At 39.2% G+C, this 26,342-nt stretch overlaps 1 protein-coding gene across 1 annotated transcript in view; it reads left to right on the forward strand.

Moving 5' to 3' along the window:
* The window catches only part of LOC102224576 (cadherin-12-like), a 188,379-nt gene that overhangs the window by 75,592 nt on the left and 86,445 nt on the right, over positions 1-26,342 (forward strand). The window contains exon 2 of the mRNA XM_023326567.1: positions 3,046-3,446. Within this exon, the coding sequence (XP_023182335.1) occupies positions 3,201-3,446 (246 nt within the window). The 5' untranslated portion in view covers positions 3,046-3,200. The remainder of the gene's footprint in view (positions 1-3,045; positions 3,447-26,342) is intronic.

The raw sequence follows: 26,342 nt of genomic DNA on the forward strand, positions 1-26,342 counted from the left end.
AAACTTGGCCTGAGTGATCCTGGAGGCTTGCCCGTCAATCCTAAGTCATCACATTATGACGTCATCTAAGCCCCGCCCCCTGGGAACCGGAAGTGCCGTTTTTTTCCTTGGAAAGCTCTGTTTATGGCTCTCTTGACCTAATCAAGTTGATTCTGTGTTGGATGACAGATAGGAAGTTGATCTCGCTTGCTTTAAAGTGCCAAGAGTTTTCAATGGCGGCAACGCCGTTCGTATACGTTTGCCTCTACATTCCACATATTTTGACCGAGCTGCATCAAACTTGGCCTGAGTGATCCTGGAGGCTTGCCCGTCAATCCTACGTCATCACATTATGACGTCATCTAAGCCCCGCCCCCTCGGAACCGGAAGTGCCGTTTTTTTCCTTGGAAAGCTCTGTTTATGGCTCTCTTGACCTAATCAAGTTGATTCTGTGTTGGATGACAGATAGGAAGTTGGTCTCGCTTGCTTTAAAGTCCCAAGTGTTTTCAATGGCGGCAACGCCGTTCGTATACGTTTGCCTCTACATTCCACATATTTTGACCGAGCTGCATCAAACTTTGCCTGAGTAATCCTGGTGGTATGCCCGTCGATCCTACGTCATCACATTATGACGTCATCTAAGCCCCGCCCCCTCACAACAGGAAGTGCCATTTTTTTCCTTGGAAAGCTCTGTTTATGGCTCTCTTGACCTAATCACGATGATTCGGATGATAAACTCTGTCAATGCTCGCTGCTGGCTGAACCGTGTGGGCGTGGCCAAATGGCGAATATCAGTCCCTCGCCATATGCATACGTTTGGCTCTTATTCAGGCATAGATCATCCGATTGGCTCCAAACTGGATCTGTATGACCTTTGTTCACCTCTAAAGAGCCCAACGGGTTTGAAATGTAATTTGGCTCCACTGCGCCCCCTAAGTTAATACATGGGTTGTATCTCCTCGACGCATCGACCGATCTGCGCCACATTTTTTGACAGTCGTCGGGGAGCGCTGCCGAACGCATTCACGCGTGTCGCCTGGTGGACGGGCGGGGAAAATGCGCGACAGCTTCTGCGGTGGCTAGCGGGCGGCGGTGCTGAAAACTGCGGCGGAGCTTCTGCGGTCGGGAGTTGGCTGCGGCTCTGGAAATCGTGCGAGACCTTCTGCGGTGGCTGGAACCCCCGCGGTGGCCAATAGGCCGGAGCGGCGCTTGCTGCGAGGGCCGCCCGAGGCTGCTTGCAGCTTTAATTATTATTATTATTACTACTAATAATAGTAATAGATTTTCATTTTTTGTTATGAATTGGTTTGTAATAATTATGTCCATGTAGTACAAGTTATTTGCTGGTTCTTTTGCACAGTATAATGAACAGACACATGAATATTATAACATGGTTTTACGCAATATATTCTATTAAATTGAAATAAGGAATCACATTAAATAAGTGTTCACTTCTTTCTACTCCTTTTCAAACAGAAAAGTACCAAACATATGAAACCCACGTTCAGCTTCCTCTAATCGGGAACAAACTGCAAAAACGCTGAAGCACTGACTTCCTTTAAATCACTGCTAACACACCATTTACTGAGAATTGCCTTTAATTAATAATTGGAACGTCATTAATTTTAATCTGTATTTAAACGTTTCATTACTTTCATTTATTATGCCACTGTAGTGTTTTGTTTGTTTTACGTTATCATGTGAAGCACTTTGAACTGACTGTTTCCTTGATATTAAAAAAGTTTCAAAGCGTGTTGCAAGACAAAACAAGGGTTTAGTGACTAATGAAGATGATCTGATCTCCAGCTGCCAAAAACCAAACAGCTGTCAGTTTTTTTTGAAAATTATTGAAGTGTACAGGGACATACTCTCGAAGTAACTGATTTGAAAATGTGTAGGTTTTTTTTTAAACATACAGTTTGGTGTCATCTGCATAGAAATGAACACTATTGTTCTTCGTAAAGGAACCAAGACAAACAACAAAAGAGGGTAAATGAGTTACACCACAACCAAATGCACCCACAGAAAACAATTAGAAAAAATAGAACAAAGGGTTTGTTTAAAATATATTTTTTTTCAAATTGATAGTCAAAATTCAAATATCTATTACTATTTAGATATTATGCAATTAAACTGTCATATCAACCGAGATAGTTCAAAGCTTTCTCCTGGCCATACTTTGAAAAACTTTTTGCTTTTTATTTATTTTTGTGTGATGTACGCAGATTCCCACATGCATGTGAAAATGCCATGCAGAGTCAATCAGTTGCCCTTTATTGTCAAGCTGCGCCCCTTAAAAGGGCGACTTCTCAGGAAAAGCAACATATCTTAGAGATCCCTGTGAGCATGCTCCTATACAGTGACATTTCAGTCAGTGCTCATGTCATTTTGATACATGCACCCTGTTGTGCATCATTCTTTGTCTTCTTCTGTTTTTTATGTTTTATTCTGCTTATGAAAAAAGTTTTCTTCTTTACCTGCAGTTTTTAGATGAAATATACCAAGACAAGCTTAAGTAAAGGAAATCACGACATGCATCAGAACCCTCTCATTAAAATGTCATTGAAAATGCTGACTTTTAGCCGTTCTATGGGTGAGGAATTGCTGCAACATTGACAGGTCTGCGGCTCGGTGTGTGGTGGCCGGTAATTGACAGGGAAAATAAAGGCACCGTTTTTCCCCACAGAGACAAGTTTTCTTGCTAATTAGAGCATGTATCCATGAGAACTGCCTGGCGTAGAAGTAATCTATCACAGGGCACATAATTACAGCACTTACTTTTATGCTTGAGAGTGAAAGCACTATAATTTATCATTGAGCAGTTAAAAACTAATGCAGGTGAGCAGTGGGGGAAAAGAATATAGGCTGCTAAGTGCCACCAAGATATTGGTATTTATGAAAAGAAAGCCATTACCAATTGGTGTTTGTGAAAAGGAAGCTATTAGCACCGCATGTTATGACTGAGTGTGAGGTGAGGCAACCCTTATTCTTTATTTTAATAAGGTGTTATTAGTCTGCAGTCAGGTACAAAATTAGCCATTTTAAAACAAATTTTCTTTCTTTCAGGTAATGAGATCGAGAAGTCACTGACTGCAGACCTGAAGCACGCCGCGACTCCACGTCTCACTCATTCACAACTCATCGCCAGCAGCCGTTTCCCCCCCGTAACTCAGTTCTCAACAAGGACTTCAACTTGGGGACCTGAACCTCACAAATCGCCAATGCTTACAAGGAACTGCCTGCTGCTGTTCCTGTGGATTCTTGTCAACGAGGGTTCTGGCTTTTCCTCACACAAACCTTCATCCCCACTGGGACGGAGCAGGAGCGGGCGAGAGCGCGCCAGGAGCTCGGTGGGCTCGACGAGGAATGGGGCGGCTGGGTTTCAGCGCGTCAAGAGGGGCTGGGTGTGGAACCAGTTCTTTGTCCTGGAGGAGTACATGGGCTCAGACCCGCAGTACGTGGGCAAGGTAAGAAAAGAAAAAAAAAGTCTTTTTGCAGCAGTAATTTATGGTACAGGAGAAGTCATAAATCAAGCAGTAAGGAGTTGGGGAGCAATTGAATCAAGGGGTAAATGGAGGGAGCAAAGGAATGTTAGGAGATATAATGGGATAAAGGAGGGTAAAAAAGGAAAACACTAATGATAGAGAAACTATCAGGTGAGAAACATTAGAAATGGTCTAAATACATAGATTTTGATGCTAAATAAACATAGAAATTGTGCTTTTAAGTAGGGGTGGGAGATTTCAAAATATCTTGAAAACTTTAAGTTTTCAAGATATTTTGTGGTACTATTGTGATAAACTAAACTATTCTTTTGGTAACTTTATGGCTGTGAACGGATGAAACAGAAATCCATACCAATTGTAATACGCTACCTTAAGACACCAGCCACATAAAAAAGTCTGATTTGTATCGCTAAACTGCACACAATCCATTTTATTGACGCTCTCATTGAACAAACAGTGGAAACAAGTAATGAAACTTACAATCCTGACAATACGGACAGTTTTGGGGGTTTTTAAATTTCATTAATTGGAATTTATTGTGACAACAAAAATCAAAGTTCTACATGATAAATAATAAAAGATGCGATAAATGTCCACCCCTACACAGCACCGTGGTAAACTCTTCTAAAGACTTGAACTTTTTCCACATTTGATTCGTAGTTTAAAAGTGGACAGTTTTCTTCTAAGTTTAACTTTTGGCTCTTTTAATTGCCCCTCTGGGGAAAATTTTGAACTGAACTGACCCTCAGAGGTCTGTTTGAGAACAAACGGCATCAAGGAGACAAAAAGACAGCAGTCAGGTCAGAGCAAAAGCTGCAGGGAAGTTCAAACCAGGATGTGAAATGTTGTAAAGGTTAGTTAAAGTGTTGTGCATGACCACATTTAAATAAAATAGTTTGCGATTGGAGGTCGCTTTACAGAACTTTAACCTAAAAGTTGCTGGTTTTGATATGATGAACAATAAGTAAGAAGAGCTCAAAATTGTGCCATTTAAAGGCACTCTGTTTGGAGTGAATGAAAGATTTAATCTGTAATGTTTAGAAGAAAAAACATTGCAACCTTACACATTAAACAAATGCAAGAAGCTGCTTCTGTGCATTATTTAACTATTACTTTCAAGTCTTGTTCAATATAAACTGAAAACTCATACACAGTCACAGCAAACTAATATGTTAAAGCTTTTTTTAACGCGTCAATTTTGTTGAGCCTATCCTCGTGTTTGCAGCTTTAGATGTGAGGGGGAAAAAAAAAAGATTTTCTGAACTTGCATAACCCTTAGTGCTTTAAAAAGAGGATTGTGATTACAACATAGTCTTTTTTTTATTTTCTAATTATTAAAACTTTAAAATATATGAAAAGTAGAAGCTATTTGAGAAATCTGGCCTCAAGAAAGAAAAGAATCCACAGAAAATTAGGATTTGTGTAAAAAGTAAAATATAGAAAAAGCTGCATACACTCTGAAGACCTAATGGACATGGTAACTAGTGAATAATTTGACTTCTGCATATAAAAAGTCAGAATACGATGAATGAAGGGGAACCAGATCCTGCTGCAGCTGTGAATTTATTTCAGTGTTAATGCGATGAACCATGAAAAGAATATTCATTCTTGTCTGGATAAATTGGATTTACAGCTAGTTACCTTGAACAACTGTAAATCTACCAAGTTATGGACATCTATTTAAACTGACAATCTGTGCCAAGAGTCTTTTAATTAAAGTAGCAGCAGAGAGGGCTCAGAGATCCTCAACTGAGGCGTTAAAATTACCAGGCATTTCTTATGGACTCTACAAAGTTGACCTTGATGGAAAAATTTAAACATAATGCTGCTGGTGGGAGAAAAAACATTTAAAAAAATCCCATTTAAAGTTTGCCTTGGGCCTAATAAGGGAGAAGTTCAGATCAAAATATAATTATGTGCTAGAATGGTCCACTCCAAGGCCCGGTTGGACTGGGCAATCGGGATTCGCTTTCCATTTAATCTGACTGAGCTTGAACTAGTTTGGAAAAATGTCATCTTCCAGAGGCGAACAACTGGATGAGACAAACTCCAAAAGGCTTTCAGCTGTAATTGGAGTGAAAGATGGATCCATAAAGTATGAACTCCTGGGGCCTGGAGACAAATGCTTATCATGAATTTTAAACTTTTATTTTTAAAAATGGTTAGAAAAAGCCCAGTTAATTTTCACTTCACAGATATACATCATTTTATGTTGGTCTATCAAATAAAATTCCACTAAAATACGTTAATGAGAACCTATGATGCAAAATTCACAATTTAAACATTTTTATACTTCCATTTGGGTTTCTGCTGCTTCTAAAAAAAAGCTCAATTGCTTTTTGGTGTCTGGTAAATAAGCAGTTTCATAAACCTCCCAGTTGTTAAGTCACAATTGGGACCTAGTAACCCAAGTGGAGCTGAAGGACGTTTGGCCAGCTGGTTTTACCACTGTATGCGCTGTACAATGGCTGCTGGAAGAAACAAGTGTTTTGTTGTTGACTTACCATCCAGAAACAAGTTGTTGGATCCTTGTTGGTTGCGCAGGACCCTCTGTTAATGCTTTTCAAATACGGTTGTATAGTTATACATCTGTTCAGAGTTATTTTCATATGCCAGTGTAAATGATGAGTTGGGGGCGTGGCCACCAGCAGGTTATTTGGATTTAAACTGACAAGACGCCCAAAATCAGCTCATTCTGAAAGGAGCTCAGGATAGACAGAACTGAGCAGACTGAAATCTTGTTATCCAAGATTGAGTTTGTGCAAAAATGTAATGTACATGTTTTTTATAGTCCATAGACCTATCTTGGTCTGTTCAAGGAAGTACAACAGGTCACCTTTAAGGTTTTCCAGCTGTAATGTGATTAAATAGTTCTGCAAGGCACTGTTGTACAGCCTACCAATGTATCCTAAAGGTTACTGCTTCAAGTTGCCCCATTTAATTTACCCCAAGAAGCTTCACTACTGTTATCTTTTAAATCTTCTGTGGAGAAATTGTCCCTGCGTCTACGGACGAGACAAAGAAATCCATACATGCTAATGCTCCTGTGCCACAACCTTTCTATGCCACTGTATCCAGACGCACACGGCATCAAAGCCGAGAGAGAATCGATGGTATGGTGGAAATAACTTTAAATTATGGTACTTGCAAAGCTGTAAGAACATCATACTCATGAGCCGGGGAAGGGTGCCAAAAGCAATAAAAAGGTAGAAGAGACTGCAGCAGCCTGAACAAAATGCATCCCATCAGACCCACTTGTTTTGGTCCCCTCTAAAACCTTGGCTATCACTCTTTTTAGCAGGATTTCTTATTCACTGCTGTGGCTTAGGACATTCGTAAGCAAACTCTGTGGGGGTTTACAGCTAAAGTTGTAATTTGGCAGTCCTGGCTTACACAGGATAATAGTAAGACTGACTTATCTGCCCCAGTGCCACTGCAATCAGCCTTGACAAGCCGTGCTGTTTGTGCAAGTCTCTGAGGCTAAAGCAGGGAGAGAGGCAGAGGCTGATGTCTGTTGCACTTCTAAGTCCTTAATCCTGGACCGCTGCACTGCTTCAAAATAATTGACTGATTCTTCCACATATGACCAGCATTTGGAGATGCTCCGATCTTTGTTGGGACAGTCTTAATAAAGAGGATTTTAGCTCATAATAATTGTAGCGATAGCATGTTAAATTCTAAACTGGCTGTCTGAATCAAGTGCCAACAGACTTTAGATAAGGTGCCAGAAATGCACCGTCAGGGACACAGAGTTATCCTTGACGCTAACAATAACAAAAGATGAGGACCGTTGCACCTACTCAGGAGTATATCTACGTTCCACATACTCTGAGAAGTTGACATTTTTAATTTCCAAGTCAGAGAGAGAAAAAATAGAATATATATGTAGATATTTCAGCATTTTTTAAAGTTTTCTTAATGCTGCAGTAACTTAAAAAAATATGTTTTTTAACATATTTGTTAAAACTGTCATTGTATTGTGACAGTATAGTATGAGAGAGAATTTATTACAAAATAAAAATAAGCACCTCTCAGTGCTACTATTGCACTCTTTAGTTTACATTCTGGTCCTGGTCAAAAACTACCAATCAGAGACAGGAGGTGGGTCTTACCGCTGTCCATCTTGCTTGTGTATGCGTTGTTCAATGTGCTAATGGTGGAGAAACAACTTACAGTTACAAGAAAACTGTTTATCGGCCATCATTTTTGGCTATGCTAACTAGCCTTAGCATTCTTGACAGCGTTGCTATTGGGAGGAAGCTGTGGCGTAGCAGAGAGCAAGGAGGAGGAGGTGATCAGCGTGTACACGAGAAAACCCTGCTTCTACCTCTGAGTGAGGTGTGCATTTCTGGAGTTAGTATGGGGAGAAGGCAGATGAGTTTGATGTTTACACATTTTATCTGACTATTTTACCATCACAACATAGTGACAGTTTTAACAAACATTTTCATACAATCTACATCCTGCAGCTGTAAATGGATAAAAAAAAGTAAATATTAGTGTATTGATGTAGTAAAAATACATATTACCATCTAAAAAACCCAAAACAAGCCCTCATAATTTTGCATACATATGATGATGCTTATCATATATGATGAACCAATAGCTTCAGCACTTAGGAGCTAATAAACTTGATTTATGCTATATAAAGACATTGAGGAGAAATATCTACTTGATGTAAGTTCTTAGCTGCTCATAATATCTTGATAGAATATCCATTCAGAAATGCTGAACGTTTCCTTTCAGGGATTCTAATTCGAGATTCAACCTTGAAAAGTACGAAGTTCAAAACTCAAGTTAAAAATCCAATAGCTCTGCTGTTATGTACATCACTTATGCTTTATTGTTTTTATCTCTAATTTCATCACAACACTGTTCAATATTTATTAATGATTTGTTGCTAGAGTGGAGACAAATGCATTACTCTATGATTTTAATCACAAATAATAGATTATAGTGGCTTAGCCCAACAGTTAGCCTTGCAATATCAAATAGATATAAACACAGAGAGACAGAGATTATTATTTAGATTATCTCTAAAGTTAGTCTTCTAACTGAATATATTGCTAACTCCATTCTCTAAATTTAAAACAGTTACTGAATATATAAAATATGTCACATTAAACAAGTTAAACAAGAGCAGCACAAATCTTTCAAGCTGCACAGAAGGAATATTTGTCCAAACAGGTAATTATTAGAAAAAATATTAATCTATAAAAATAATAAATCAGAACTAATAACAGAGCTACTTCCACCTCCTGAGCTTGGAAGAAGCAGCATTGTGTAAAATTTACTCTTTTTTTATCTTTACATTATGTTGTAATGTCATTTTCTCATTGCTTCGATTCTTTCATGCATGTTTGAGAAATACTTCAATCTTTATGGCAACAATTCAACTGTGCAAAACACCTGGGTGGACCAAGCTCCGCCTTCGAGACGCAGCTCCTTCCCTTAGCTGCAGTTTCTATGCTTCTTAGCTTCCGCCTCACGCAGCAGCCCTTCCCTCCGACTCCTCCACTCAGCTCCTTCAGACTAGCCAGCAGCAATTAGTAAACACCTGGTGGATCTGCTGAGCTCATTATCTGAGCTACTTCTCAGTGAAATACTGGTATAAATGTTGTTAAAGAGTTAATAGGAGTGATGTTGTGATTACTTCCTGAAGGCTGAATGTCAGAAAGAGTTTCAAAAAGAGATAGAGACTCAATTTCAAGATGTTAAATCACAATACATTTTTTAAAGTCATTTTTAATATGTTGTATTTTTACAACTGTAGGTAACAGTTACTTCATTGTGCTATAGAACGGCACTATGTGGCTGGAAAATACATAATACTGGCCTTTTAAGAGACGCGGTAAATGGAAGCAGTTTATAAACATCAGGTCCATTCAGTGACCTACATGGTGTGGGGTAAGAGTGACACATTAAATTTGCTCTCCGCTCAGTGGCAGAAGTGCCTCTCTAGACCTTGTCAAGAAAATCCGAGCTCATCCCACTTCCCCATGCTGGAGATTTTAGTTTAACAGTAATAATAAATAAAGTTATCTTTAAAATGAATCACTCAAGTGACATCAAGGCCCAACAGTAGACTTAAGTGTCAATAAAGTTAGTTTAACAGTAATAATAAATAAAGTTATCTTTAAAATGAATCACTCAAGTGATATCTAGGCCCAACAGTAGACTTAAGTGTCAATAAAATAAATCTGGTTGTGTGTGTTGTTTTTGTCTCATGCAAACTTTGCTTTAATTTTACTTTTTTCTATCTAATCATAAGAAATCATAGTCAGTCAGAGAGAGTCATTAAACAGGAAAAGCAGGTTTCCTGGAAAAAGAGGAAGTAAGTTCCAGCCTGCAGATTTATAAAAATAGCTGAGACTATTCTTTATTTCAAAGGTAAAGTTTTAAAGAATGAAATCTAAACATTTTTGAGTAATTTGATAAGATTCAAAGTAAAATACTTATATTAATATTGGTTTACTTGTAATAATACTTACAGTTACATTTGTGGGAACACTTACAAGAAAAACAAGTAACTGTAACTTTGGCATCAAATAATTAGAATCATGGATTATTCTTGGTTTCTTTTCAGAAAAACATCTGTAATAACTCACATTAAGATTATAATAAGTATAATTAATAAGTTATGGTTATAAAATCATAAATGAATGATAAATCAGAGAAGCTAAAGAAAATAAATGTGATATAAATGTGATTTTGACATTGAACTTGAAATGGTGTAAAAGGTGTAACTGCAATTAAACATCACTGATATGTTGGAGGTAGAGAGTAGGTGAAAGGTGAAAGGCAAGGAACTAACAGGAGAGCAGAGATGATCAACGCCTTATTTAGAGAGTAGGTGAAAGGTTGTGCAGGCAATGGACATAGGAGGTTGAGCAACCCTGAGACATTAGCACAGACATCAGGAAATGTCTGTAAGACAGTGATGGATATGAGATCATCTGTCTAAGCAGTCAGAAACCCTATAAAAGGTGAGTGCAAAAGAGGAACCGTTCGTTGGATCCTCCGGGCAGCTTCGAGCCAAGAGATGGACAAAGAACTCTGCAGCTGAAGAAGAGCCGGGGCCACGGAGCCGAAGACTGTCCGGCCATGGGGACCAACCCGTCAGCCCCACAACCTGTGGCTTCAAATCGCACTTCTCTCATCGGCTGGGTTCAGACCCCAAAGACAAAGATGAAGACAAAGGCAAAGACAAAGAAGAAGAACTGGTGCCTTCCTTCCTGCCAGCACCAAGTCCTGTGTGACCTCACCATCCATGCGGAGAGGAGGCTCATCAGACCTACAGAGATTCCTGCCTTCGCTGATCAACATCTTCCTCCTGCTGCAACACCTTCTTCATCATCAGACCTGCGGAGATCCTGGCCTTCATCGATCGGCGTCTTCCTCCTGCTGCAACACCTTCTTCATCATCAGACCTGCGGAGATCCTGGCCTTCATCGATCGGCGTCTTCCTCCTGCTGCAACACCTTCTTCATCATCAGACCTGCGGAGATCCTGGCCTTCATCGATCGGCGTCTTCCTCCTGCTGCAGCACCTTCTTCGTCGTCGTGCCAGGTCTGGGGTTCGAGGCGCCAGGCTCCGTCCGTCTCTCTCAAAGGTTCCTTTTTTAGTTTTCAGTGTCAGCAGTAGGGAAAGATAGACTAGATGATTGATTTTACTTATTTGATTATTTCTGCTACTGAATTAAGCTGTACTGACCCTTGCAAAAATGCCTTACTAATAAAATATTTAGCATAAAGAAAATCTAAAAGATGTTGTGGACATTCAGTTAATGAGTCACCTTAAAGTTCTTTGATGGTTGTAAAATAGCTGTGATGTTTGATTCTGGAGAGGAAAAAGTTTAAAATGTTTTATAGGTTGCTGGTAGCCCAAATTTAAAACAACATCCTTGGGACTCGCCCGAGTCACTAAAACCTACCTGGTTCAATAACAAATGCAAGTTGTAAAATAAGAGAACGAGCGACCGTTAACAGGTGTGCTCTGTGAAACTAGTTGGCTGTAGGCTGCTCAGTCTGGCTAATTCACAGAGGGAAGAAGGGTGAGACACCTGGATGTAGGCCGTTAAAAATCAGGTGAATCGTTTCTCGAAACCAGCTTAAACAGAGTTTACTTCAGTTCTGGACAGGGTAAATCCCGGCAGATTTAGGAAACTCAATTAACCCGTTAGATGGAGAGCTGGTAGCACATCTCCCCTCTCAGAAGAGGAAGTAGAGAGTGAGACAGTAGAGACAGAAAGGAGGGGGGGGGTGTTGCGCAACAACAAGTGGCGCCCGAACAGGGACTCGACTAACGGAGTAGGAGGGCCCTGCCAAGTCAGTAAAAACAGATGTGAGGATCTGAATAGCTCACTTGGTTTGTTAACTCTTAGGGAATAGAGTTAATGGTGACTGATATGGCCGTCAGTCACAACCCTTGCAGTAACTGTATGGCATACAGGTGAGGGAAAGCTTCTACTGAGGATAGATGACCGGATCCAGACAGTGAAGCTAGTAGCCAACATAGTCTAGACCCATCCCTGCTCGAGAGCGCAAAGAGAGGCTTTGGGGGATAGACAACTCGAACCGACAGAGAGACGGAGTGATGGATGATCACTTCGAGGAGGAAAATCTGGGGAAGAAACCGGAGGAAGCCGGCCGCCCAGATCGTTTGGAAAAGGAGGAGACCTCAACAGAACTGCATCAACTTTCTACACAGCTACTGTGACTCAGACCTGAAGCAAGGGGGGACGTTGGTTCCAAGAATGAGGAACTGAAACATCAACCCCTGACAAAGGAAAGTTGGCTCAGTCTTGCTGGAGTGGTTCGTGATGTAATGCTGACAAGAAAAGAAAAGACCAGCCTGCAAGCATGCACAAGAAACACAGAAAAGTATCATCAGCTGACGATGGATGAGGAAGCACACCGCGTCCTCCACTGCAGCCATCGAGAAGACATCCGGCAACAGAGGAACAAACACCAGCAGCTGACATCATCACACAGACGCAGACATGGTTAAAGACATCCTGCTGGACCCGGAGCTTGAAATTGGGCCAGCACAACCCACCAGTAAGAAACCACCGCAAGCGACATCTGAGAAGCCAGGACAACTGGAAGGGGCAATCTACACCGATGGATCCAGAAAGGGGTCCGACCAGTCGGCATACTGGGGATTTATTCTGAAGCAAGATGGCAAAGAGAGATGCCGTCAGAAAGGAAAAGCTCCCGGTAGTGCTCAAGCCGGAGAAGTAACGGCAGTACTGGAAGGATTGCTGGAGCTGGTGAAAAGGAAAATCAAGATTTGTGGAAGAAGAAAGCAGAACTGAGGCTCCGCCCGAAACTTGAGGTGCAGCGACAAGGCGCACACCTGAGAAGAAGCCCTATGGAGGGGCAAAGATGATGACCTTTCGTGCCACTAAGAAAGGTTGTCTCTGCCGGTGTCGAGGTGGGACAGAACACCTAAGGACAGGTGGTCCTAGAGTAGCACGGGGACCAGGTAGTACGGTGCGTGCATAAGGCCCTCGAATATGCAGGCGTGCTACTCCCCCGTGAAGAACTGAGCAAGCAGGACTGCTGGATGTCCCTTCAGCCCATCCGATGCAGCTGTGTGACTTTGAGGTATGTGGTCGATACGCAGGGCACCCAGGGCAGCGGATGGAAGGTTTGTTCATCAAGAGCACAGTCCCATGGGGTTCAGTCTGCATGGATGTAGCAGAGCCAATGGGGACAACAGGAAAGAGAGGTGAGAAGTACCTCTTGTGCTGATGGACACAGTGACAACTGCTAGAAGAGCAGGTCTTCCCCTGCAGAGGAACTCCGTTCACGTCACAGAAAGCAGGGAGGCGAAGACACTTCTCCTTTTTGCTCAGAGAAGAAAAAGGGAAGTTGCAGCTCGAAGTGTCACTGAAAGCAGGGCAGAGAGTTTGGATTAAAGCTCAAGATCGGCCTGCAACTACGGTGATCAAGCTGAGATTCAACGCCCGAGTTTTTGTAAAGCAAGTACTGAACTTCAACAGTACTACTGATGAAGAAAGGGGTCCATGAGGAAGCAGTGCTCAAGCCAGTTCTTAGCTACAGCGAACCAGAACATTATGAGAAGATGGCCAGAGAATCAAGCACCATGCCATCCTACAGTAGACTGGCCACTATTACAGGAAGGTTGCCGTTCAAAGAACAACTTCAAGGCTTTGGACTGGGAGGGCCGTGAAGAAATTGGACTATGCTAAAGAAGAACTCCTGTCACAATCTGATGGATTAAAATGGAAAAGGATCATGATTACGGATAAAGCGTCATGATGCTTATGCTTTTTGCTTTGCTCTGCTGAACAGCCAGAATTTTTTTTTTTTTTTGAGGCCTTCTGTCTCAGCCCATCTTCCCTTCCCTAAAGAACCATCCCACATCCTGAAGAACCGACAGTTCATCCAGCGAAGGTTCCTGTAGAAGAATCAGAGCGATCCAAGTTTTCTTCGACATTCATCACCTCATGGGGGAAATCAAAACTCCAAGGAGGGGGTGTCAAGAGAAGTGGAGTTTTGATGACTACACTGAGCCCTCTGTGACAACTGAGGATGAAGAATCTGCATCTTCACATCCCAGACGAACATCTTCTCTTTCCAGGGGATGAGGACGGCGAACTGCAGGAGGGTGATGGACTCCCAGCATGTGAAAGGTCTGACCTCGTGGAGGGGGTGTCAAGAAAATCCGAGCTCATCCCACTTCCCCATGCTGGAGATTTTAGTTTAACAGTAATAATAAATAAAGTTATCTTTAAAATGAATCACTCAAGTGACATCAAGGCCCAACAGTAGACTTAAGTGTCAATAAAGTTAGTTTAACAGTAATAATAAATAAAGTTATCTTTAAAATGAATCACTCAAGTGATATCTAGGCCCAACAGTAGACTTAAGTGTCAATAAAATAAATCTGGTTGTGTGTGTTGTTTTTGTCTCATGCAAACTTTGCTTTAATTTTACTTTTTTCTATCTAATCATAAGAAATCATAGTCAGTCAGAGAGAGTCATTAAACAGGAAAAGCAGGTTTCCTGGAAAAAGAGGAAGTAAGTTCCAGCCTGCAGATTTATAAAAATAGCTGAGACTATTCTTTATTTCAAAGGTAAAGTTTTAAAGAATGAAATCTAAACATTTTTGAGTAATTTGATAAGATTCAAAGTAAAATACTTATATTAATATTGGTTTACTTGTAATAATACTTACAGTTACATTTGTGGGAACACTTACAAGAAAAACAAGTAACTGTAACTTTGGCATCAAATAATTAGAATCATGGATTATTCTTGGTTTCTTTTCAGAAAAACATCTGTAATAACTCACATTAAGATTATAATAAGTATAATTAATAAGTTATGGTTATAAAATCATAAATGAATGATAAATCAGAGAAGCTAAAGAAAATAAATGTGATATAAATGTGATTTTGACATTGAACTTGAAATGGTGTAAAAGGTGTAACTGCAATTAAACATCACTGATATGTTGGAGGTAGAGAGTAGGTGAAAGGTGAAAGGCAAGGAACTAACAGGAGAGCAGAGATGATCAACGCCTTATTTAGAGAGTAGGTGAAAGGTTGTGCAGGCAATGGACATAGGAGGTTGAGCAACCCTGAGACATTAGCACAGACATCAGGAAATGTCTGTAAGACAGTGATGGATATGAGATCATCTGTCTAAGCAGTCAGAAACCCTATAAAAGGTGAGTGCAAAAGAGGAACCGTTCGTTGGATCCTCCGGGCAGCTTCGAGCCAAGAGATGGACAAAGAACTCTGCAGCTGAAGAAGAGCCGGGGCCACGGAGCCGAAGACTGTCCGGCCATGGGGACCAACCCGTCAGCCCCACAACCTGTGGCTTCAAATCGCACTTCTCTCATCGGCTGGGTTCAGACCCCAAAGACAAAGATGAAGACAAAGGCAAAGACAAAGAAGAAGAACTGGTGCCTTCCTTCCTGCCAGCACCAAGTCCTGTGTGACCTCACCATCCATGCGGAGAGGAGGCTCATCAGACCTACAGAGATTCCTGCCTTCGCTGATCAACATCTTCCTCCTGCTGCAACACCTTCTTCATCATCAGACCTGCGGAGATCCTGGCCTTCATCGATCGGCGTCTTCCTCCTGCTGCAACACCTTCTTCATCATCAGACCTGCGGAGATCCTGGCCTTCATCGATCGGCGTCTTCCTCCTGCTGCAACACCTTCTTCATCATCAGACCTGCGGAGATCCTGGCCTTCATCGATCGGCGTCTTCCTCCTGCTGCAGCACCTTCTTCGTCGTCGTGCCAGGTCTGGGGTTCGAGGCGCCAGGCTCCGTCCGTCTCTCTCAAAGGTTCCTTTTTTAGTTTTCAGTGTCAGCAGTAGGGAAAGATAGACTAGATGATTGATTTTACTTATTTGATTATTTCTGCTACTGAATTAAGCTGTACTGACCCTTGCAAAAATGCCTTACTAATAAAATATTTAGCATAAAGAAAATCTAAAAGATGTTGTGGACATTCAGTTAATGAGTCACCTTAAAGTTCTTTGATGGTTGTAAAATAGCTGTGATGTTTGATTCTGGAGAGGAAAAAGTTTAAAATGTTTTATAGGTTGCTGGTAGCCCAAATTTAAAACAACATCCTTGGGACTCGCCCGAGTCACTAAAACCTACCTGGTTCAATAACAAATGCAAGTTGTAAAATAAGAGAACGAGCGACCGTTAACAGGTGTGCTCTGTGAAACTAGTTGGCTGTAGGCTGCTCAGTCTGGCTAATTCACAGAGGGAAGAAGGGTGAGACACCTGGATGTAGGCCGTTAAAAATCAGGTGAATCGTTTCTCGAAACCAGCTTAAACAGAGTTTACTTCAGTTCTGGACAGGGTAAATCCCGGCAGATTTAGGAAACTCAATTAACCCGTTAGATGGAGAGCTGGTAGCACATCTCCCCTCTCAGAAGAGGAAGCAGAGAGTGAGACAGTAGAGACAGAAAGGAGGGGGGGGGTGTTGCGCAACAACAACCTATTGAAGTAGTAATTTCTGTATCTGACTGCAGCCTCTAAAAGGAGGGAGAAGATCAGTTGAGGAAAAAGTAGAGAGAGTTACTGAAGACTGGAGAAGCTATACTTGGAGCATTTGAGAGTCAGGGAGGGAGCTAGCTGAAGAGTCTCTGTTTATGTGTATGATGTAAGAGAAACTTTGTGGCAGATGATAATATTGCCAGAGGAGTTCATACTTCAGGGATGTGTGACTGAATCATCTGTCGACCCAGCCTCATAAGCTTGGCAACACTTTAACAATTGTGTATGCAGAAAGTATTACCCTCTGACCTGCTTTCCAGCCAGACACACACGCAGCTGTAATGATCCAAGCAACATGAGTGTATATTACACACAGTCCTCCTTACATGCCATTACGGTTCATTATTTTGAATGTTTAAATCTTTTGGCATTTAGCCTAAAGAGGATAGCTGCGGTGGAGATTGATGGGAAATTTGGGGCAAGAGAATCACATGGAGCAAAGATCCCGCTGGCTGCAAGTCAAGCAGAGGGATTCAGCTGCAGAAGGCTTTTTTTTTTCACCCACATGTGCGCTGACCATGCAGCCATCACATGTCCACCGAAAGGATTTCCACGGTTTTTTTCTTCTTTTGTTTACTTTCCCCTGAACAAGTGCCAGACACATTTAAAAAAAAATAAACATTTGTATGGAATCTGAATGCAGATTGATGCAACTTTAGACTTTAATTGGAACCAGTTTATATTCAGAGGGCAAATGCACAACAAAGTAACTGAAGCATTTTACAAAACAAGTACGATCCATATCCAGAATCCAAACTACAGTGAACCTTCGGTTTTCGCAGAGGTTAGGGACCCTGACCGTGTGTGATTAGATAAAATTCACAAATACATGAGACTCTATAAAAACATCTTCAACTGCCTATTTTAGTAGATCAAAAATCAAATGTACCTCAGTATGTATTATGAAAGCATCTTATTATTTCCACTGTTGGAGGGACATCTGTGTCAAGGACAATGAATGTCAATGCCAACCAATAGTGCGTCAAGTAGCATTGACGTCAGTTTTTCTAGCTTCCCAGGTGACATTTATTTTTGAATATTTTAGATATACAATATGAAAAAATATACTTTTCTCCAGGCTGAATCCGCACTGGACCCTGGAATTACCACTGTAACTTCAACCAAAGTTTTGAAATCAGGGAACATCTCTCACGTTGAAGCGACCAGAAGTCAATAGACTCTCTAAACACTGGAGGATGCACTCCTCCTGCACCAGACCAGCTCCAAAGGGTCCATAACTCTTCAACGTGCCATCGGCTCCCGGACAGCGAGACCCTTTTAGTTCGCAGTTTAAAATGAGCTTTGATTGATTTGGTTAATTCTGCAATGTTATACATGCATACAGTTGAAAATGTCTGCACTAAGTACTCCAATATTTAAATTGTAATTGTCAAAATTGTGGATGGCCTTAAGATTTTTCTAATCAATATTTAAAAATAAACTGTGAAAAATGGAAAATAATCCATTAAAGCAGCTCCTGGGTTCCACCACTGCTATCCCAGCCTTGAGTGACTCACTGGATGGTCCTCCACTGGAGTTTTGTAGCATTGACGAAACCTGAAATTTTTCCAACTTTAATGCACAGTCCCACCACTGGATGGGAAAGATAGTTATACCAGAACTTATTAGTTCTAATGTATATGTTTCCATTTTCCTTGTTGCACATAAATGCTCTCGGAGAAGCCAAAAACCACCTCAAGCAAGAAATTCCCCATTTTGCCACTTCCCTCAACCATTACTAATGTTCTAATGTTTCAAAATCCACATAAAGAAAACCTTGAGTGAAACATGGCCATTGTTCCGATGTAGAGATGGTTGATAGATATTACCACATCACCAAACATATGAGCATAAATGAGAGTGAAATGTGAAGCCATCTGTCTGTCAGCAGGAGCTTAACCCAAACTGGGTCACCAACAGGTCAATGGTACCAAACGGACAAAAATCTCCAGCACAACGACAAGTTTGAAGCTGCTGCACTGGCCCAGTCAAAGTACAGATGTCAATTTGATTGCTAAATAGCTGCATAGAAACAAATATCTCACATTAGTCATAAATTCAAACATTGTTGTAAAGAAGAGTGGGCCACAGTTTAACATTAATGAAGCGGGTGACTAATAAAGTCAGACAGAAGAGGATTAGTAATGATAACAGCTGCTAAAAATGGCTCTATAAGCAACTGATTATTGCTGCTGATTGTACATTTAGGGTTGATGCCATTACCAAGAGTGCCAACATTTAAATATTCTGATATTTGGCATAAAAAAATATATATATATATATAAATAATAAAAAAAACTTGCTGATTCCCGTGTGCAACAGTGCAAATTATACACATTTCTAGAGCATTCCATTAAATGCATCACTGCCAACTGTAATTAGAAAAGCTAAATAAGCACTAATTAGTGCTAGCCACTGAAACATAATTCAAGCTGCTAACTGGGGGGTAATTTTGTCAGCTCTGACGGCAGACTAAATGAAAGACTTGTACTGGAGAAGGAGAGAGGTGGAGGGTGAAGTGATGAGGACACACACTGTACGGGTGTCTTGGTTCAACTGGTCTGCCTGCAACTTGTGCCAAAAAGAACAAGTTCCTGTTTGTGGGAACAGCAGATGTTTGGCAACAGTTGGATCAAATTTACTCGCCTTACTGGTTTCTTCCCACTAAGAAATGTCAAAACATTCATTTGGGTTTTTAGACCAAACAGAACCATTTTAGGAGGTAACAAAATGGAACTATCTCCAAAATGCAAACAGGATTTTCCGTGCTGCTCGAGTCCACTTCTTAGCCATGTCCTTGTGCATGACTAATACTGTAGCACTTGTATGCAAGAAAATAAATTAGATTTAGAGTGGATTTTGTCCATGTTGTGGAAATAAAAAACCCCAATGCCACTTCTAATTCTTTCAAATCAAATGAGGTTGCAAGGTATTTTATAAGTGTTTGATTTTTGACTTGATGATAAAGTCACAAATATAAAAAAGAATTAATGTGTGGTATTTCTTTTATTTCACATGAAAATAATGAAATAAGTAGTTTTTTTCATTTGTCTGATTTTGACTTTCAATTAAAAAAACTGAACAAAACATACAGACTTTTAAAAATGTTTGACTTTTGATTTCAGGATCCAGTCAGACATATAAAAAACGCTGATGTTGTATTTTTTAATTCTCAAATGAAAATAAAAATAGGTTTCTTTTAATGTTTCAATTAAATAAAAAAAAAGAAAAAGAACTGAACAAAAGATTGATGGACCAGGAAAAAACCCAACTGTAGTGTTTGAAATTTTCAGGGTCATTGTAAATAGAAAGACAAGTACATTTCTGTCAAAAGAAAATCTCACATTTTCTTGGGAAACAAAACAACAAAAAGAAAACTTGGATTTGAGAAGTTTCAAGTTTGCTAAAAAATAAATAAATAAATAAGGAATGTCTCAGAAATGTCCAAGATTTTTGGAAAAGCCAAAAACCACCTCAAGTAAGCGTAAAGCCTTGTGAAATTTCTTAATCTAGAAAAATTTTGTAAACAGTCTGTTCTTCCTTCAAGCATTAGTTTTTCTTTTCTAGTAAATTTTCAACTTTTAGAAGTAAAAAATTTCAGGTTTTTTCTATAGTTTAGGGGTTTTTTGGCAGAAATTGCCCCTCTCTCCCCCTCTGCCGTAATATGCTGATGTAAAAAGCATTTTGATTGTTTTGATTTTATTTAGACGTATCATAATAAAGTGGACTTTACAAGAATACTTAAATTGGACCTGTGTTTTTGCCAAGAAAAAAATGCACTGAAGGATGAATCTTTTTTTGCACTTTACATTTATGATCTGCTATATCATTAGCTATCATTAAATTTATGATTGATCAACCTGGAGGTTGTAAAGTAGAAAAGTAAAAGAACTTTTCAAAAGGTGTAATTTAATCTTGGATCCTATTTTTAATAATGGAAAGTACATAAAACCTATTACTAAATGTTGTGTCCTCCAAGTAGGTAATTTATTATTATATTATTATAAAATGTGAAAATAAAGAAATAAGTTGCAAAAAAGAAGCTGGAAGCTGCAGCTGTAACTTTAGAGGATCTTTGTATTTATTTTCATTTATAAAATCTTAGATTCTGCGACACTTTTCAAACCACACAAGATGACAAACACCTTCTGCCCCCAGTCGTTCCATCTTTTCTAAAAACTGCAGGAAAGTGATTTCCATTTTCTTCCTCTTCTGAATGTAGGTCGAAGTCTGGCTGCTATAAATCCACAATGAAAGCTGGACTATGAAGAAGAATCGTCTCGTCCTTTATCTCCTATGAAAACATATCAATACACCTCAAAAAGTCGATATCGAGTCCTGCTCCAGCAGTGAGGTGGGAGGGCTCAGTTTTATTACAACTTCCAAGTTAACGTCTAAATTTATGTTGATGCATTTTAAATATATTCTCAAAACACTGCGCTCATCTTCTGACTGCGTGCATCTGCTTCTTTTTTAAGTGTGTACAGTATTAATCCAGGACGGGGTTTTATGAATTTAGAAAACTAAACATAAGGGGAAAACAGATTATTATTATAATATGCTACCTGTTCTTTTTTGGATTAATGAGTGCCAGCAAAGTTTCTTTTGTTCTGCAGCATATGTAGAAATAAATGCCACGTCTGCATTCCTGCACATCCTGGTGGCTTGGTACTACTGCAAACTAAAGAGTCTATTTTTTTCCTGAAGCTTTCATACTATTTAATACATGCAACCTCATTTGAATACAGAAACAGTGGAAGTCTGCAGTAAGGAAACTAATGTATTCACATTTGTCTTGCATGGATCAAAATGTATGCAAAATAAGTCCAAACAGTGTAATATTTAAATAAAACTCATTTACAGCACACATCTAGATGCAATAATATAAAGAAATGTGCTGAATTTAATCAGAAGCACAAATAGCATCTCTGGAAAGTTTTCTTTCTGGTTCACATCAGAGTGTGTGAGTTCACTACACAATGATCCATCCATGGCTCCAAAATAAACCCGGTACAAGAAGAACCAGAACAGATTCTCTTCTGGTCTCAAACTAGTTCATTTTTTACTCCTCAGAAAGATTCTTTTACCTCTTTGAAGTCTGGTGTAAGAAAAATTTACTCAAAAGTAGAAATACATGAATACTACGACTTTACAAAATACATACAAAGTGTAAAACTGATTGCTTTTAATTAAAAGTTATTCCAACAGCTCCTCATTTGGATTTTGACATTAAAATGAAACTTTTGCCGTTCAGTACTTTCTATAGCAGCACAGATATAAAAAGTTGGTATTAAGTGGGTTAACTGGTCGGCTATCTTAGCAGACAAGCTGCAAATAACTTGACAATTTTAGCTTGCAGTCTTACAGTGTCAGGTGGCTGTCCTTTAGTTTCCACACTGACTGTCCATGGATTTTTAATGCCAGGATATATTCCCAAAAAAGTTGAATGCGTCTCTTATTAGCTCCAGGAAGGACAGTTGCATTTTATCTGTCTGCTAACTTGTAGTGTACAGCAACTGGTGGGGGAGGGGCAACTCCACTCAGTGTAAAACTTTTTCTGACATCTCAAAAAACAGGAAAAATTCACGAGCGTTAAATGTTAAATGTTGATATATGAATATCATCACTTTTGGACAATGTTTCCCACTCCATGCTTTAACTCTAATCAATCAAATTTTATTTGTATTACACATTTTCAACAGCAAGGCATTTCAAAGTGCTTCACATCATAACAAACAAAATCCTTCAACATAGAATCAACAATCAAAACATTACATTAAGTCAAGCGCCATCATTAAATCCGTAATCGAATTCGTTTCAAATACGACTCTAAACAGGGGGATTTTAATCGAGATTTAAAGGAAGTCAGTGTTTCAGCTGTTTTATAGTTTTCTGGAAGTTTGTTCCAGATTTGTGGTGCATAGAAGCTGAATGCTGCTTCTCCTCATTTGGTTCTGGGGATCCAGAGCAGACCAGAGCCAGAAGATAATATCTGCTACATTATTTTTATTTCTTGTAAATAGTTTGTTTTATATCCACAGCAGTTACACCGATCTACTGATACAGATATCTGAGGGTTAGAATCAGCCGATACCAACCTGAAGCAAACAAAAAACATTGTTGGATTGACATAAAACATTTATGTTTTCTTTATTTTATTTTAAAAAACAAAGACAAATTAAGAGAATTACAAATTTATTTGATAATTCTGCATCAGTGCAGCACTTTTAAATACACCAATAGCTTCACAATATTAATCAAACATGTAAAAACAGCAACTTTAACTTGGTCAGTCAGTGCAATGAGGAGCATAACAGCCAATTTAAGATAAATCATAAAGAAAACAGACAAAAACAACAGGTTGACTACCTGGTTCAAACATAAAAATAAAATGCCACAAAGCTTTCAAATGGTTCAGAATGCGTAATTAGGAATTATGAATATAATGTAAAATAAATAAAACATGTTGTCACTCAGAGCACATAGAAAATAGACTGTATAGATCTGGGGAAAATTCAGGTGCAAAAAGGATAAAAGTAAAATAGAAGCATGCAGTTTGAAAATAAGGTAAAGAATAAAGATGGATGGTATTAATATCTGTATCAGAGTCGCCACTGTGGGACAAAATGATATTTCTATTGTTTTCTGCCTTAATATTGGGAGCTGACCTGTACCTGGGTCAGCATATAATCACATTTTGATGTTCAAGAAGTCCAAAAGTGTTTTTCCACCCAAATACCAGCACCTTTCAACTTGCCCTGATTCTTGTAACATCTGAAACAATAAATCAAGTGCACCACTAGTAGTTCTGGTTTTTTAGCTCGTCTCAATTGGAGCCTCGGTGTAGAATCTGTTTTCCTGGGTGTTTTCCACATCTCCACACTTTGACTGCTGGGATATTCTCCAGCTGCCTCCTGGGACAGATTTCTTGGGAACAGAAAACAGATGGATGGATACAACTACTGCTGGCAAATCAAGTTGGCTTGGCTGTGCATACATCTGTGGCAAGACTTTCAATAAATTGTTCCAGGAGACAAAACTTTAAGTACTCAGCGCAGCTATTTGGAAGTAATTTATTCCTCGTTTAATATTCTTTTTTTTTTCATTATCCCAGTGCTGATGTGAACTAAAACTCTTGAAAATCAAAGAAAGGGCTGTGTCATCAGCGCTGGCCCTCTAGGCATTTTTGCTCGAAGGTATATTTTGTTGAAAGGGTTTCTAATTGCAGCCTTTCAGACGTAAAATTGTTTTGTTTGATGCTTCGTTTGGTCTACCTGAAGGTGGGGTGTGAGAACTCAGAAATCTCATCTTGACCACATGCCACTCTCTTCTCAGTTTCTATTTTAATTAAAATCATTGACAAACCATTGCTGAGGATAGACCTATGGGTTTGGTTCAAAAACCACCACACTTATCAGAGCAGGACTTTAGCAACAGAGACTTTTAGTGATGACTGTTTAGCCCTAACATGGACAAACGGTCCTAAAAAATAAGAAATCCAAATGAGGGCAGTTTAACGGGGAATTCTGCACTGTAAAAATGTCGCACATCCGAGGACAGGAATAATGAGGAGCGCAAAAACTTTGACAAACAGAGTCCACAGGGCTTAAAAGGGGTAAATGTGGCAACTAAAATATGCTGAGACCTTCACTGAACTGGGCACTGATTAGCTGCAAGAGTATGCAGCCTGAAAAATATGGGGCAACGTTTTTTTTCTGGTAAACTTCACCGTGAGTTCAGGAAGTGGTTTTAAAAATGTTATTTACTACTTCATCAACTTTAATACAAGAGTGAACCAAAGCTGTTTTATTACATCTGTTATAGTAATTGAGATGAATCAGATCCCAGAAACAAGAAAAGGCTGGAATTTCGAATAGGATACGAAAATCTCTTTGCTTTGATTACCTAAAAATTTTTTTTAAGTATGTTCAAACATCGTGAGGGCCATCGTAGGTAGAGGATAAAAAAAAAGAAAAGTTCTAAAAAAAAAAAAAAAAATAGACAAGCAAATTTTGTAGCTCCAAATCAAAAAATTGCTGGAGAAGACTGGGAAATAATAAAGAATAATGCAGAAATGTTTGAGTTCGAAATTAGAAAATTTACCAGAACTCAGAAATCAAGATACATTCTTCTGATTTTTGATTTGCATGTTTTTTCTGGAAAATTTTGGAGATTTATCTCAAAATTTCACTTTTTTTAAACAATTTTTCAACCTTTCTAACTTAGAAATTTTCTTGCTTTTCTAAAAAAATGTCCTTTCCCCGCCCCCATCTACAATGGTCTTACAGTTGTAAGTATGTGGTTACAGAGTCAATTTTAAACAGAATTGCTGAAGTTACTCTATGTTGTCTAAGTCTTTTTTAAATGTATTTTACTTGTCTTTTTTTTCAGTTTTTTTTCTGTTTGGACAGATGCTGCTATGCACTACACACCCGTGAGTCCATGACAGATTTCCTCAGGGGACAAAAAAGTATATTACATTCTATTCCCATATGCATGCAGACAAGCGTGCATACATAATTATGCAAAGTCCAACGGATACAGTGAAAAAAGCACACACTGAATGTGTGTGTGCGTGCGCATGTACAGACATGCATTACAAATAACCATGCAATTTGTACAAACCTCAAGGTTTTAAGAAATTTGTCAAATCTTTTCCGTTTTGCTTTATTAGGCGTTGACTGAAAATTACTGCAGTGAGAGAACAGGAACTGGGATTCTGTTCAATCAGGTGCCTTGTTCAGTAAACATTAAATAAGATCACATGGCGGTAAAGGTGTGAGAATGACATGTAAATGCAGGTTGAGGTCTCTCTGGAAGACAGGTTTTTACAGATGGAGGATATATGCAGCTCAGTGTTGCTGCAATCATTTCAAGGTGTGACAAAAAAGCATGAAGCTCCAAACATAGAAACATCTGAGAAGGTTTTGTAGCAGCTGCTTGCCCTTTTTTTTCCTATGGTGACACCACAGGGGGAATATATTCATTATCGCGTTAAGACATTCATTTTGTTCCCAAACATTTTTGAAGCTTGACATTGTTTCATTTCATACCCAGTGGTGATTAGTACCTATGTTATTATGCTATACTCTGAGTACATGTTCATTTATTTTCATCAAATTAGTTTTTTACAGTTCTGGTGAAAAGTTTACATCCATTCAACTGCAGGGAAGTTTAACTAATGTTTGGCAAGTTCTTCTTTTAGCGTGTGACAACTACAACGGCTGCTTAAATGTGAATAAATTTGCATAAATTATGGATTTTCTCTAATCCGCAGAGTCACAAGCCTAAATATAAACATACACCTCCACAACTTGGACTAAAGGTTCTTTGAATCTAGTTACACCTCAACTTTCTTTGTGTTACCATCTAAAATATGAGAACAAGAGCTCACACAAACTGCATAGTTCGTTAGAACAAACAGTCCATCAGCCCTTCCTCTTCTCTCACTAATCTCTATATTATGTCAAAGTTCTTAAAAAAAACACCAAACTGTGTCTCAGTTATTCCAGCTAAAGCTAAAACAGTAGCCACTCTTAGTTTTGATGTAAGCTACACAGGGGACTTGTAGACGTTGTTGCATGGAGCAGCAACGAAAATTGTCGTTGTTGTTAATGGAAATGCTAATTCCGAATGTGATGTTAAAGGGTAACTTTAAGCAATGCTAAGTTCAGTTTTTTTCCATAAAGTTAGTTTGAAAACTTCTACTAACAACCAATCAAAGAACTCAGTAAAGAAACTGACCTAAGAAATTATCAAGTCGTTAAAAAATATGCCAAACTGCATCTTAGTTATCCCGGAAGCT

Source organism: Xiphophorus maculatus, chromosome 21, assembly GCF_002775205.1.
Source record: "Xiphophorus maculatus strain JP 163 A chromosome 21, X_maculatus-5.0-male, whole genome shotgun sequence".
Lineage (NCBI taxonomy): Eukaryota > Metazoa > Chordata > Actinopteri > Cyprinodontiformes > Poeciliidae > Xiphophorus > Xiphophorus maculatus.